The following is a 15,864-nucleotide window of genomic DNA, read 5'->3' as shown; positions in this document are numbered from 1 at the left end:
CCCCCCCCTCCCCCAGGAAAAAAAAAAAAAAATATATATATATAGGGCAGTTCCGTAAAATAGTAAACCTCAATGTCAAAAGTTTAAAATCATCAAATCACTGCAAGTAAGATACCATATCAATCGTCATAGATTATATTTTCATGGACTTTTGATGATTTCAATTTGTTATGTGTATTTTAAGAATTATGGGTATTGAAGTCAGAGGCTAATTTTCCTCTCATTTTTTGTAAAAAAAATAACCAAAATATACTTTTGATTTATTTCTTGAAGAATTCAAAACTACACAACTCTTATATCTTGCCAATAAGGTTGAAAGGTACACTTTTCAATTATTAATCAAAGAAAACCCACAGTCTTTTTGTTTTTTAGTAACAGTTTTCCCAGGTTCGACCACTTTGCTGATGTACGTCCGACACCGCAAACATACATTTTTTAATATTCACATTAATCTGAAGTGAGATAAAACATATCACTTAGGATGCAAAGTAAATTTGTCATAGGCAATGTAACCAACGTCAAAGGTCATTGTATGCTTTGTCAAAACTGAGATATCATGGTGTTGGACGTACACTTTGAATGTACGTCCGACACCATATTGTCACTCCAGTAACTCCTACAATTTCAATTTTTCAGACATGGCACAGCTCAGTTTACACCTTTCTTCATTATAGAGTATTCTGCAAATGAATTCATTATCAAATCAAAGCAAATAATCGCACTATACATATTTTATGAGGAATTTTTGAACAGTCAAGTTATAAAAGAGATTTGGAGCATGCAGTTCAATACAGTTACAGCATGCCTGGCAACAAGGGTCTGTGTCGCTGAAAATAGATCAAGCTGAACTAGGTACTTTGATTTTTTAGCTCACCTGAGCCAAAGGCTCAAGTGAGCTATTGCGATCGCCCTTCGTCCGGCGTCCGTCGTGCGTCGTGCGTCGTGCGTCGTCCGTCGTGCGTCGTGCGTAAACTTTTTACATTTTCATCTTCTTCTTGAAAACCCCGAGACCGATTTTCATCAAACTTGGCAGGTAGCATCCCTAGGGGGTTAGGAACTCAATTTGTTAAAATGGGCACCATGCCCCACCCAGGGGGCCCCCAGGGGGCCCAACCCCCCCCAAAAATTAAGGAATCTGTAAAAATCTTCTTCTCTAGAACCAGAAGTGATAGAGCTAAGTTAGTACTATGAGTTAGTACATTGATGACTGTAGTTTCAAGTTTGTTCATGGCAGAATCAAGGGTGCCCCCCTTGGGACCCAGGGGAGGGGGGTGGGGAGGGGTTCTAATGGGGCCTAAATTGTACATTTTCATCTTCTTCTTGAAAACCCCATGACCCATTTTCACCAAACTTGGCAGGTAGCATCCCTAGGGGGTTAGGAACTCAGTTTGGGAAAATGGGCACCATGCCCCACCCAGGGGGGCCCCAAGGGGCCCAAATGCCCCAAAATTAAGGAATCTGTAAAAATCTTCTTCTCTAGAACCAGAAGTTATAGAGCTAAGTTAATACCATGAGTTTGTACATTGATGACTGCACTTTCAAGTTTGTTCATGGCAGAATCAGGGGTGCCCCCCTTGGGACCCAGGGGAGGGGGGTGAGGCGGGGTCCTAATGGGACCTGAATTGTACATTTTTATCTTCTTCTTGAGAACCCCATGACCCGTTTTCACCAAACTTGGCAGGTAGCATCCCTAGGGGGATAGGATCTCAATTTGTTAAAATGGGCACCATGCCCCACCCAGGGGGCCCCCAGGGGGGCCCAAACCCCCAAAATGAAGGAATCTTTAAAAATCTTCTCTAGAATCAGAAGTTATAGAGCTAAGATAATACTATGAGTGAGTACATTAATGACTGTAGTTTCAAGTTTGTTCATAGGAGATCCAGGGGTGCCCCTCTTGGGGGCAGGAGGGGGGGGGGGGGATTGGTTGGGAAGGTCCAAATGGGGTGCCTGAATTGTACATTTTCATCTTCTTCCTGAAAACCTCATGATGTATTTTCGTCAAACTTGGCAGGTAGCATCCCTAGGGGGTATGGGATTTCAATTTATAAAAATGGGCACCATGCCCCACCCAGAGGGCCCCAGGGGGCCCCAATCCCCCCAAATTAAGGAATCTTAAAAAATTTGGGCCCTTATGGTACATTTTCATCTTCTACTTGAGAATGCCTGGTCAAATTTTGGTAGAGCTGTGAATAATTGAGATTAGTGACTGCGTGAAAGGTGAACTTGCGATACTCAGGTGAGCGCTAGACCCGCGGGTCTCTTGTTAAATTGTAGTACCCCAATTAAGGGTACCAGTATTCAACAGAAAGCAGAATTCAGCACGTGATTTGCAGAAAAGCTTGAATTGCTGAAGTTTTTTTTTTTTTCTGTATAAACAGTCTTTAAAATATTTTACACAAAAATTTTTACAGCATGGCTAGCCCCTAAAATCAGGGAGGTGAGAGAAAATTTCAGTCTCACTTCCCTGCTTGAATCCAGCATTTTGTATTTGAAAGTTACCGGTATTGATTGCATTGCTCTGTTCTTTAAAGGACAAGTTCACCTCCATGCATGGGCATTAGTGAAAGTTTGAGGAAAATCGGTCAATCCGTTCAAAATGTATGGATTTTTGAAGTTTCTATGCAGTCACTGCTGGATGAGAAGACTACTTTGGTTTTGGTGTCACATGCATAGAAGGATATAAAGAAAATAGAAAGAGAATTCACAAAATTATTTTTTTTTATCAGTACACATTCTCTTAACCCGTCACTGATGAATGTTAAGGGGAAGGTATAGTTTTGATTGACATTGGGGATTCAGATTTACACTTTTTGTAAGATAATTAGCAACCACTTGCAGTGTATGAGTATATTAAAGAGCATATAATTCTAAGAGAAATTCAAAGTTTTTTGATGAAAATTGGTTTTTTGAAATGGCTTGGATATCAAAAACCAAGAAAAGCAAATTAGTCCTAATAAAAGGTGGGTTCCACCTTTTACTATCGAAAAGACATTTTTGTTTTGGGATATCTCTGCCATTTCAAAGCCAATTTCCATCAAATAAACTTAAATTCTTCGTAGAATTGAATGTTATTTAATATTTCATAAAAGGTTTCTCATTATAACATCTCACAAAAAAGTTGGAAACCTGAACCTCATCACAATGAAAACTAAGTGTATACCATCCCTTCAAGTGTAATATTATTCCCTCTTCCTTCTCAGAGAGACAAGTCAAGCGCTCTTTTTTATTATGCAAGAAAGGTGAAAACATGTTCAATTTTCTTCATATTTTCTTGTTTAACACATAAGCTGTTGTAGTCTTCCCATCCAGCAATAGCAGCACTGAAACTTCAAAAATTCCTAACTTTTCAATAGATTGTCTGATTTTCCTCAAACTTTCACTGAAGTGGAGTGTTCTTTTGATATTGCCACATTTTCTCAATTCACATGAAGGTGAAGTTGCCTTTTGATAGTGCAGAAAACTGGTGCCCTAGAAACACAGACTGACAAAGTAGGTTAGTAAGTTGTATTATTTAACTTTCTTCTCTTGAAATTCGTATACATGAATGTTGCTGGTTAGGAAAGAAAAGGGCATGATCCACTAAGTATGGTGTATATCATAATTTTTTTTTTTCAGAATTGGTGGAAAGAAAAGCATGTGTGCAATGTGTTAAAGATTGACACTCTTTTTTTGTATTTCATTACTGTAGAATCTGGGTACATGTACATGTGCATGCAATATGCCATATGGGGTATTAGAAGCAGCCTTGTTCAAATCATTCTTCATAATATTCTGTATAAGTCACATGTAACCTTAAGTAGTATAGGTGTAATGTAATAATTGCATATTCTGGAAATTCTTTCAGCTTTACTATTAACCTCATCTTATATTTGAACAAATAATGAGGCGTTATTCATTCTTACTGTTGGTCAAAAATATAACTTTTGGATTCTTTTGCGTACATGATGATGCACCTATGTACACACACTTAAGTGATATGGTTGCAATTCAAATAAACTGAGTTTTATCAATCACTGGAATGATAGGAAAGTGTTTGTTAATCTCTCCTATGTAAGCTAGGCAGCTACAATTTGTATTTCTACTAAAGCGGCGACATTACATTGATCACGCAGTGTCTCTCAAAATACATTGGAGAGTATACATGTACTTACATTGCAACTTGTTGAATTTACATTTTATAGCATCCAGAATATAATATAAAACATTTTCTGAAGCATGAATAAGTAGAATTTATATGTTCATGGAGTTTATGATTTAGGGTCTTTACAAGGGCTGTACAACATGTATAGTACATTATGGACATGTACATAGTAGGCCTATTAAGTTCAGTTACATTGATCACAAATAACTTAGTTTTATTGTTGTATTTTGGCATTTAACACACAAAGTCCACAAGTTTTATTTTGAATGTTGAGCTGTGATTTTTTTTCAAAGATTTTGAGGTTGGCTTGACATCAAATTAGACTGTTCTCTTGTTCTATTATGTTTTGACCATTGTTAATCTTTGATAATTCAAAGAAATTTTCAAAATTGTGGATTTTCAAACTTTTTTTGGGGTAATTTACATCAATGTGCATTTGGAAAAAGAAGTTAGAATCAAAAAATAAAAGAGTTCATCATTGCTTTTGAATTAATTCAATTTGTTATGAGTACAAATGCTTTTGATACAAGGAAAATTTGACCATTTTTTCTTCAAAATACGAAATTACATTTTGGTGTTGGACGTACGTTTCTGATTTTCTCAATTTTGTGCACTGGTTGAAATGAAGAAAGTAAATTCCAGTGAATGTTCAATATATATGTCTGCATGGAGTATTACCTTATGTGTCTGAAATATGAATCATTACTTGAATATTCTTTGTACTTTTGAAAATACAGAGTGCCGAAGCGGTGTCGGACGTACTCTCTGAAAATTTCACACGAGTACGTCCAACACCGTAAAATGTACGTCCGACACCGACATACTTCGATGATTTACACAACTTTCGGAACAGATTTATATATAATGCTGGTATATGTTATAAAGCTCAATCCTTCATACAATCAAAACTAGTATCAGTTTTACTGTAAGCCCTCACACATCACAGACTTTTGAACATGAATCTTCAATGTTGAAAAAGTCATTTTGTGCGCGTACGTCCGACACCATGGTATTTTTAACACATAACCCCATAATGAAACGAGGTAACACCATGTGAGTTTATAGTACTACCACCTTTACACATCTTGCACACTTAGAAACATAGATGCCCCCTTTGACAATAAAAATCCAGGCCTTCAAAGTGTCCGAAATGTACATCTGACTTTACGGAACTGCCCTATATATATATATATATATATATATATATATATATATATATGGGTATTTCCAGAAAGTTGGGGTCCAGTGTCAATATGACCATATTTCCACAAAGAGAGCTTCCTATTTTAACAGCAAGTAATCTTGGCTGACTTTCTGTTGTTATGTGTGGATGGTTAATAGAGCTTATATACATAAATAGATATGAGATCATATCTTTGTCGAAACATTTTTTTTTTTTGGATGTGTTTGTGCTGGTGTCTTGAGCCCCTTTATCCCTTTTTTCTGTGACATCAAAACAGCTTGCCTTCATATGCCAATATATAACAAACAACATTGTTTATTTCACAGAAGTCTGTATAACCATGCTACACGATGCAATGCCCCTTTAAAACTATAATGAGATGCACGGGGAAGTTTTTGATCAGTCTGAAATTGCGTCTAGAAATTGTGTGTACCAACGTTACACGCGGTGTCCAATTTAACAACGTGTAGTAACGTTGGTATTTCTGTCTTAAAAACTGCAGTGGACAATCTTGTACTGACAAACACCACATATCTGAATAAAAGAGTCATTCAGTGAAATAATGACCGAAAATAGAGGCAAAATCATGTTGGCGCGCAGCTGAGATTCCCCGTCGAAGAGCCATAAGAGCGGGCTGTTTCTCATGCACAATTTGTAACGTTGGTACAAACTCGCGCAGTCGGCATGATCACTCACACCGAGAGCGCTAAAAAATTCCCGCGAAAGTAAGCTACAGACTGCAATACTCGTATGTTGCGAGGCGAAAGTGCTGCAGTGCGTCGCAATTTCTTTGGACCACTCGTTGAAGTCATGACGTCACTCGTAACGTTGGTACAGGCGTAGCATAATACGATGTCGATGTTACGGAAAGTGAGGGTAAAATCTTCGTCTCGTCTTCAGGTGAAGCAAAACTGTAAGTACATCCCACCGCTGGTATTCATGCTGTATTTATGCATGTTTGTTCTCATGATTTGGGTCTTATATATATCGAAAAACTATTATTAGATGCAGAACTCTTTCGTACTCTCCGAGTACGAAGAGTCCGAGTATTTGTGTAGTCCCACATATTCAAAAATAATTTAGTAATATTCGGAACTTGACAACGCAAGATCTCCCCTTACATTCAACGGAAATATCAACGAAATGGGAAAATGTTCTACTTCTTGCAGTTGAAGTTGATTTTCATCGTCTTTAGTACCATTTCGTGATTATTTAAAATCAGAAATTTCACTTTGGGTTGTGTAGATGTTGTTCTTTTGTTGACTGTTTTGACGGTGTACCGTGTGAATGAATGATACCACCGTAAATGAGTTTCCCGTATTCACCCGTCTCGTCGGGGCCCCTGGGAAGACGATAATGCTCTCCCATTTTCAGTTAAGTTAACTTCCGCTGCGTATGAAACTCATATCTTTGACTTCTTTATTGCAGTCTAGAGCCTATCGACTGCTGTTGTTTTAAGAAAACTATTCTGCCGAGTACCAGAGTCCCAGAGAGCTTATCCACTGGTACTAGTACTACTACTGCTAGTACTACTACTAGTAAAGTTACTGGCGTACTGCTACTAAGATATATAGTACTAGTATGTGAATATGTGTGCTTCTTCGACTGAGAGAGATGCATGCATGAACTTCCTGACTTGATTTTTGATGCTTCCACTGCTGACTTTGGTAGCATGTTTACGTGGGTTAATACTTTGTGTTTGAAATTGTTTTTTCCTGATGTTTAATTGTGTTGCTTGTGGAATATTAGCTTGGAATTAGAAAGACTGACTTCCTTGGGTTTTGGTTTGTAAATTTCAGCCTCCACTAGATTATGTCTAAAGAAAAATGGCTAAAACTTTTGTGAAGATACTGTAGTTGATTTATAATTTTTTAATCTAGATCTAGACCTTATTTGTTTTTCTTCTAGCTTTCCAGCTTTGCTTTATTAAGTCATAATCTTGAAGGTTTATTCTGCTTACCTTGACTTGAATTCGAACCATCACCACCACCAGATTTTCCTCACCAGGTCTAGACTAGTACAACTACTATTCGTATTCTAGCGAGGATGAACGGCAAGTTGTGGTTCGCTTGTCATACCAATGTTAAAAGGTCCTGTCTAACTTGTACAGAGTTAGTCGAACAGCAACCGATTGATTTTTCAAAATAAAATGTTCGCAACATGCAATATTCCACAGATTACTAATTATGATACTATTACAATATAATTTGTGAGTTCCCTGCCCTAGCCTTGGCATAGTTTTGTTTTACAGAAATTTGTTTGAGCAATCCCAAAGAAATGTAATGGCTAGAAATACAGTGATTTTGCTATCGTTAATCAAGCAATGCATCCATTTGCTGTGTGGTCTTGCTGCTTTAAATTTGGTATTCATTTACAGTTCATTATGCTGCCCAAGGAGACGTAACTAGAATCTAGTTGTGTTACATCAGATGATGCATCCATCTGTTATCCTGTCCCATATAGCTTTTACTTTTTGTTTTTGATTAGAATTGATTTTATTTGTGCTTGGCTCTGGTGTCCATAGACAATCAGATATATAGCTAAGATAATTATTTCATTCTGCCCCTTTCCCTGCAGGTTCCATAGGAGTGCTTGGCATATGGTGCTGGATGCTGGATTCCTGAGTGCTTCCTGAGGGACCATGTAGACCAGTGGCTTACTCTTCATCTGGCCTCAACCCTTCAACCAATCCGGCTTGGGTGGTTCCATAGGAGTGCTTGGCATATGGTGCTGGATTCCTGAGTGCTTCCTGAGGGACCATGTAGACCAGTGGCTTACTCTTCATCTGGCCTCTACCCTTCGACCAATCCGGCTTGGGTGGCCCACAGTGGGAGCTCAGATGACAAGACTCCATAATTAATACAATTCATAATTGTTGTTTCCTACATTTTTATTTTCTTTCCTGAAAAGCAACTATGAGTCCAATACGGTTAAAGCCACGTCTGAAATTGAGAATACAATTTCGTCGGAGTAGCAGGATCTCCCAACAAAAGAACTCTTTGGACCTCATTGGTGAAGGAAACGAAGGCAAACCAACTCACTGGAGGAAGAAACTGAAGAGAGAAAATCCCCAAAAGTATGAAGATGTTCGGAAGCTTGAAGCAGCACAGTCAGCTTACCGCAGAGCTACAATGAATGAGGAACAGAGGGAGCGGAACAGAGAATTATGCAGAGTGAGAGTAAGAAGATGTAGGTTACGACAGAAAGAAGAAAGGCTGAAAGGAACAAAAAAGAAAATCACCAGGAAATCTAAGAAAGAGCAAGAAGCTGAGAGAAAAAAATGGGCAGCCAGCAAGAAAAAAGAGAGAGCCCTCTGGTCAGAAGAAAAACGCAGAACAGTTAATGAGAACAGAAGAATGAAACGCAGACAAGAAAAAGAAGAATTACAAAGACTGAGACGAGAGGAAGCGGAGAAAAGAAAGAAACTAGTGGAGCAGGAAAAAACACGACAAGAACAAGAAAAACAAGATGAACAGAACACCCAACAACATGAAAAGGAAGCAGAGATCGATGAAGCATCCATGCCAGGTACAAGTAGGTCAAGGAGTTCTCGTAGAAAACTTCTTAGCAGGATGAAAGTTCCATCATCTCCAGCAGTCTTAGCTGATTTCCTTACAGATGTCATCACGAAGACATCCCCAAAGAAAGCAGCAGCCATCAGGGCAAGTGGCATCTGCCTTCAGGGCAACTTGGACCAGCAGATAAGGGAGAGGGTAGAGCAGAAAATGTTGAAAACTCGCCACAACCGAGATAAACAAACGAGAGAAGTCCGTCGCCAATTTGCTTCAACATTTTCCATTGCCAAGAAGTACAAGACCATTGCTCGCAAGTTTGGAACCACCAAGAAAATTCAACGGAATAGAGCAGACAGATACAAAGGTTCACATGGTCTACCAAGAGCAGCAAAAGAGGCTATTGAGTCTTTCTATGAGGCCAATGCAGAAACCACAGCCAACAAGAAGGAAATCAGTAAGAAAACTCTGAAGAAAACGGCCTATCTGAAGAAGTCGATCGCATCACTGTACTGTGAGTTTAAGAAGTCTCATCCAGAAGTGAAGGTCAGCAAGTCCTCTTTCTATGTGGCACGACCAACACACATTAAACCAATGAGCCAAAACAAGTTGAATGGCTGCCTCTGTGAATATTGCCAAAATATTCACTTGAAACTACAATGTGTCAATGCCCTTTGTGTCAAACATAGTGTACATGAATGCAGAATCAAAGATGAGTTTGACTGCAGTAAAATGTCTCTGTGCTCAGACAAGCCAGCATGTGTGAACCGCAGTTGCAAAGAATGTGGAGTGAGGAAGATACAAGAACACTTGGCTCCTCTCCTTCATGCTGCAGAAGAAAGGAACGACAAATCCTGCAAATGGAAAAGATGGGAACGAGCCAGTCTCCACAATGGGACTAAGAAAATGGCACTAGTGGAGAAAGAAGGAACACTAACAGAGCTCATTGAAAAACTGTGTGTTGAACTGCAACCATTCTCCCTCCATCTCTTCAACTGGATCTGGCAGCACAAGGCCTACCAGGAAATCACCAAAAATCCACCGGATGCAGCAGTTGTCATGGTCATGGATTTTGCTGAAAATTTTCCGATGTGTCCAACAGGATGAGGTACAATCAGCACACTGGGCTATCCAGGAAGCAACAGTGCATCCTATCGTCTGTACCTATAAGGGTTCTGAGGAGATCATTACACATTCGCTTGTCTACATTTCTGATGATTTGCAGCATGACTTCAATGCTGTAGAGACCTTCTTTCAGCGTGCTGTTCACCACCTGCGGAATGAGCACCATTTGGATATCAACAGAATCATCAGGTTCAGTGATGTTTGCGGGAGTCAGTACAAGAGCAGAGGACCCTTCCTAGATATCTCCAACAACACTACCCAGACTGAGCATCATTACTACGGCTCACGCCACGGCAAAGGTGTTTCCGATGGGGAATCTGCTGTTATCAAACGGCAGGCATCATTGCCATGCACATTCCCTTTTCCTGTACTGCCAGGAGAATCTGACACGAGATAATCCTTCCTTCAAAAGGGATGTATTCTTCATTCCATCATCGTCAATCGACAAAAATCGACTTACACCAAAGTGTGCCGTCAAGAAAACGCGTAGCATCCACGCTATCCGCAACACAGGGAGGCCAGCTGAAGTAGTGTGGAGAAAACTGTCTTGCTTCTGTCTTTCCTGTGAAAGTGGGAAGGGGAAATGCAAGAATAGCAGCTATGTGGACGAGTGGAACACAGCCCTTCTTCACCATACATGTGCTGCTCTTGACATTTTTCGTCTCTCATTCTTCAAGCTTTTTAATAGTTGAGTAAACTCTAGAAAATGCAAGAATACTGATTTGATTGCTGAAACTTGATCCTCAAGTTGACATATTGAGAACATACCTCTATATTACAAGGACACTCCATCGTAGTAACATAGGTGATGCATGCATGGATATGATAAATACAAGCATGTCAACCAGTGCCAGCAGAAAATATCATTTCTATTCACATAAGGACTAAAACTTGATTATCAAAAGCATGTTCACGTAGTTATGAAAACTTGGTTTGAAACTACCATTCTTCATACCATTGTTACTATGACGCGGTGTCCATGTAACACTGGTAATTTTGAATCCCTCGCTGAATAATTGCCAGTTGTACAGATCTACTATATTGGCATTGATCTACATTGCTTGGTATGTGCCAGTTCTTTCCCAAGTTTTAGAATGTTAAGAAATAAGCAAGTGGCTGTTTTGATCCTGCAGCTATGAAAAGGTTGCAGGTTTCTTTACCATTAAAAACTACATGGTGTCCATGTAACAGCGGTAATTGTGTATTCAATCTCTGAATAACTGTCAGTCATGTATATTGGCTTTCAACTATCGTTAGTGATATTGCATAGTATGTGTCGGTTCTTTTCCAAAGTTTTCTTGATGAGCTTATAATGTCCTTCACTCCAACTGAAGAGTACTGCAGGCCATGTGCTGCTGAGCAGGTCCGGTGCATTTGGCACATTTTGACATAATTGAAGTGTAAATAAGTTAGCCAAGTGCTTTTGAGTTCTTGCAGCCATGAAGATGTTGAGCTTGTGATCCTTGAAATTATATCATTATCTGTGAAGTAAGATATTTTGGTCTTAAAACCATACATGTGCTGCTCTTGACATTTTTCGTCTCTCATTCTTCAAGCTTTTTAATAGTTGAGTAAACTCTACAAAATGCAAGAATACTGATTTGATTGCTGAAACTTGATCCTCAAGTTGACATATTGAGAACATACCTCTATATTACAAGGACACTCCATCGTAGTAACATAGGTGATGCATGCATGGATATGATAAATACAAGCATGTCAACCAGTGCCAGCAGAAAATATCATTTCTATTCACATAAGGACTAAAACTTGATTATCAAAAGCATGTTCACGTAGTTATGAAAACTTGGTTTGAAACTACCATTCTTCATACCATTGTTACTGTGACGCGGTGTCCATGTAACACTGGTAATTTTGAATCCCTCGCTGAATAATTGCCAGTTGTACAGATCTACTATATTGGCATTGATCTACATTGCTTGGTATGTGCCAGTTCTTTCCCAAGTTTTAGAATGTTAAGAAATAAGCAAGTGGCTGTTTTGATCCTGCAGCTATGAAAAGGTTGCAGGTTTCTTTACCATTAAAAACTACATGGTGTCCATGTAACAGCGGTAATTGTGTATTCAATCTCTGAATAACTGTCAGTCATGTATATTGGCTTTCAACTATCGTTAGTGATATTGCATAGTATGTGTCGGTTCTTTTCCAAAGTTTTCTTGATGAGCTTATAATGTCCTTCACTCCAACTGAAGAGTACTGCAGGCCATGTGCTGCTGAGCAGGTCCGGTGCATTTGGCACATTTTGACATAATTGAAGTGTAAATAAGTTAGCCAAGTGCTTTTGAGTTCTTGCAGCCATGAAGATGTTGAGCTTGTGATCCTTGAAATTATATCATTATCTGTGAAGTAAGATATTTTGGTCTTAAAACCATACATGTGCTGCTCTTGACATTTTTCGTCTCTCATTCTTCAAGCTTTTTAATAGTTGAGTAAACTCTAGAAAATGCAAGAATACTGATTTGATTGCTGAAACTTGATCCTCAAGTTGACATATTGAGAACATACCTCTATATTACAAGGACACTCCATCGTAGTAACATAGGTGATGCATGCATGGATATGATAAATACAAGCATGTCAACCAGTGCCAGCAGAAAATATCATTTCTATTCACATAAGGACTAAAACTTGATTATCAAAAGCATGTTCACGTAGTTATGAAAACTTGGTTTGAAACTACCATTCTTCATACCATTGTTACTATGACGCGGTGTCCATGTAACACTGGTAATTTTGAATATATGATCTCGCTGAATAATTGCCAGTTGTACATATCTACTATATTGGCATTGATCTACATTGCTTGGTATGTGCCAGTTCTTTCCCAACTTTTAGAATGTTAAGAAATAAGCAAGTGGCTGTTTTGATCCTGCTACTATGAAAAGGTTCCAGGTTTCTTTATAAAATTATGAATTATCAGTGAGAACTATGACTTCATGTTCATTAAAATCACCAGTTTTTCATTGGAAAATGGACTACCCCAGAAGTGTATTGTTTTTTTTTTCTTTCAGTTCTCAATACTTTTTCACAATCTAGTTAACAAATGTTGTGAATATCATTTTGAAAGCTGAAATTTGATGCTCAAGTTTAGACATCAAGGATATACCAAGGTTACAGGGACACCGCGTCCTGGTAACATTGGTAATATATGCATAGATTTGATAGATATTAGCTCAACAAGTGCTGACAGGAAATATTTTTATTCCCCTTTCCACAAGGACTACCACATGACTATTGAAAGTTTGCCTACATGGTAACTAAAAATTGGCTCAAATCTACCTATCTCTCTACCAGAGTTACCATGACGCGGTGTCCATGTAACCTTGGTAATTTGAAGTACACATGTATCCACACCACAAGCATACATGAACCATAGATTTTAATTGGCATTTGTTTGAAGAGTGGAACTTCTTCTTTTAGCAAAGTAACACAGGTGCAGAATAAATGAGATTATATTGATAAAAACTAAAAGAAGGCAGTTTCATGAAGATTTAAGCTACATTCATACATTCTGAGAGAGACGTGATAGGTGCATGGAAAAAAGAAATAATGAGAGTAAATGTGCCATCATTTTTGGTCAATTACTCAACCAGCTAGCATGCATTGAATTAATTACAACTACTTACTTCTCGTGGATTATTCTTCTGCAATAATGATGAATTATTAAACTTGTCTACAGAAATGGTGTCCATGTAACATCGGTATTTCTTCGAATATATAGCAGTGCATTAAAAAAATCTAAGAGAGGCGTAACTGTAATCCCAACTGTAATATATTACTATTAATAAAGATCATTCATTTAAAGGCAAATTCAGTCTCCATTACATAGGTTTAAATTTTGAGGTGTATGTCACACATTGGGGTCCCAACTTTTTGGAAATACCCATATAAAAAAGTGATGAAAGCATCTAGCTTTCATTTTGCCATAGTTCCCAGGTACATATGTGTAATTTCTGTTGTTAGAACAGATGTTACTTATTCTGGCTGTGTAGATGAATACACTGTGTTATGTTCGTTATTTCAAGGGTTCATCAATCGAAACACACAATTTGGAATACCTAGATATTTGTTAATGCAAAAATTACTTCTCAAGGGTTTGTGAATCTGAACATTTGCAGTGTTTTGTTGAAGGTTTTGTTAATTTGAAAATGAAATTAGGTTACTTTATATTTCATATTTTATATACGCCCCCCTCTTTTTTCTTTTTTTTTTTGCGCTCCCCCTTTCTGAAATTCCTGGATCCGCTCCTGTATTGGACTATATTTTATTTCAGGATGGCCAAATCTGAGGTATAATTAACTGAGAGACTGCACCACCCACATTCTTATATTGCATAAGAAGTCATGGCAACAACAGTAGGTATGATTATGCGTTGCCCTGGGCTCAGTTAATTTGTAAACATTTATCTTTGTGTGAACAAAGGCAATAGTGTGTGCAGAGGACTGGGGACTGCATTGTACTGTTGTACGTAGGCTATAGGGATCAATGCAGCTAGAGACAAGTTTGCAGGGAAAGTTTCAAGTGTGTAAATTGGAAGCTTAAAATCTGAACTTCATATTAACAGCTATTGAAGGTAATCCCATGCTTATATTCTCTCTCTCTCTCTCTCTCTCTCTCCCTCCAGATTGAATTATGTCAAGAATGCATTCAGTGGGCAACCACTGAAAAGAGAGTGTTCCTTCGCCAGGCTCTTGAGGCAAGACTAATCGCTCTATACTTTGACAACAAAAAGTACACAGATGCCCTCACAGTAGGTAAGAAAAGTGATGAACCATAACACTGATACAATTATTTTGATTTGCTCAGTTTTTGTGCCTCCACCATGAAGTGTCACTAGAGGCATGATATTTTCTGGTTGTCTGTCCTTCCGTCCGTCCGTAATCAATTTTTGTCAAAGATCAAGGGTCAAAGGCAAGAGTGAAAGGCTGAAACTTTACTAGTTAATGCTGAAATTACACTTTTGTTCTCTTTTTGCCTTGGAAATTACTCGATGCATACACTTACAAAAGGGTCAAAAGTCAAGTAAAATACCTCAAATCATGTTTTGTGTTTGTTGGGAAAAGCGTTGCCATGGTGACCACAATTTTCCCAAAACCTTGTCGATTGAACTACTTCCACTGTATTAAAGCAATTTACTACAAATTTGGTGTGTATAATGATCTATAGGTGTAGTTATGCAAGACACTCTTTGTATTTGTACCCGACAAGGCATTGCCATGGTAACCGCATATTTTCTTGAAAATCTTGTAGAGTGAATTGCTTCCACAATTTTGAGGCAATTGAAATCAAATTTGGTGGACATTATAGCATTGAGGTGTAGATGTGGAAGACATGTTGTTTGTGTTGGTTTGACAAAGCATGTCCATGGTAACCACAGTTTTACCAAAACCCTGTGAAGCTAACTTTTTCCACAGTATTTAAAGCCCAAACAAAGTTCTGGTACGCCTGCAAAAGTTGTCAAATTTTGCTCCAAAATGTGAACGTATGCCTAGGAAATGTGCGGAATAATGCTGCAATGACAAGATATTCGATGGGTAATGACAAGATATTCGATGGGTAACGACGAAAATGGGAAATATTAACCAAAAACGTTCAGTCTCAGAACTTACCCGAACGGGGTCAGGCTAGACTCGGACTCGGGGATAACTCGGCCTCTCTTTGCTTGACGGCGGAATGAGTTGTATTGGTTGTCCCTCTGGATTGAGACCATGTACAGTACAGTGTTGTACTATGCATATGGGAGCGGCCTGTATAAACTACATTGTAGCGTTCTGGCTACTCGCAGTAATGGTCCAAGTTGTTACAACGCGCTCATCAAAAACCTCTTTGGCGCGCATGCAAAATTAGTGTGCGCCTCTCAAGCACCTCTAAAAACAATCAAA

General features: G+C 38.5%; 1 protein-coding gene across 1 annotated transcript in view; it reads left to right on the top strand.

Moving 5' to 3' along the window:
• Window positions 1–15,864, top strand: part of LOC139737941 (26S proteasome non-ATPase regulatory subunit 11B-like) — a 232,528-nt gene that overhangs the window by 51,066 nt on the left and 165,598 nt on the right. Inside the window, exon 4 of the mRNA XM_071648606.1 lies at window positions 14,607–14,736. Within this exon, the coding sequence (XP_071504707.1) occupies window positions 14,607–14,736 (130 nt within the window). The remainder of the gene's footprint in view (window positions 1–14,606; window positions 14,737–15,864) is intronic.

The sequence above is a fragment of the Diadema antillarum genome, unplaced genomic scaffold (genome assembly GCF_040938485.1).
Source record: "Diadema antillarum isolate AM-2024a unplaced genomic scaffold, OU_Dant_1.0 seq00000716_RagTag, whole genome shotgun sequence".
Taxonomy (NCBI): Eukaryota; Metazoa; Echinodermata; class Echinoidea; order Diadematoida; family Diadematidae; genus Diadema; species Diadema antillarum.
The sequence above is the reverse complement of the archived record's forward strand: the minus strand, read 5'-3'. Positions and strand labels throughout refer to the sequence as shown.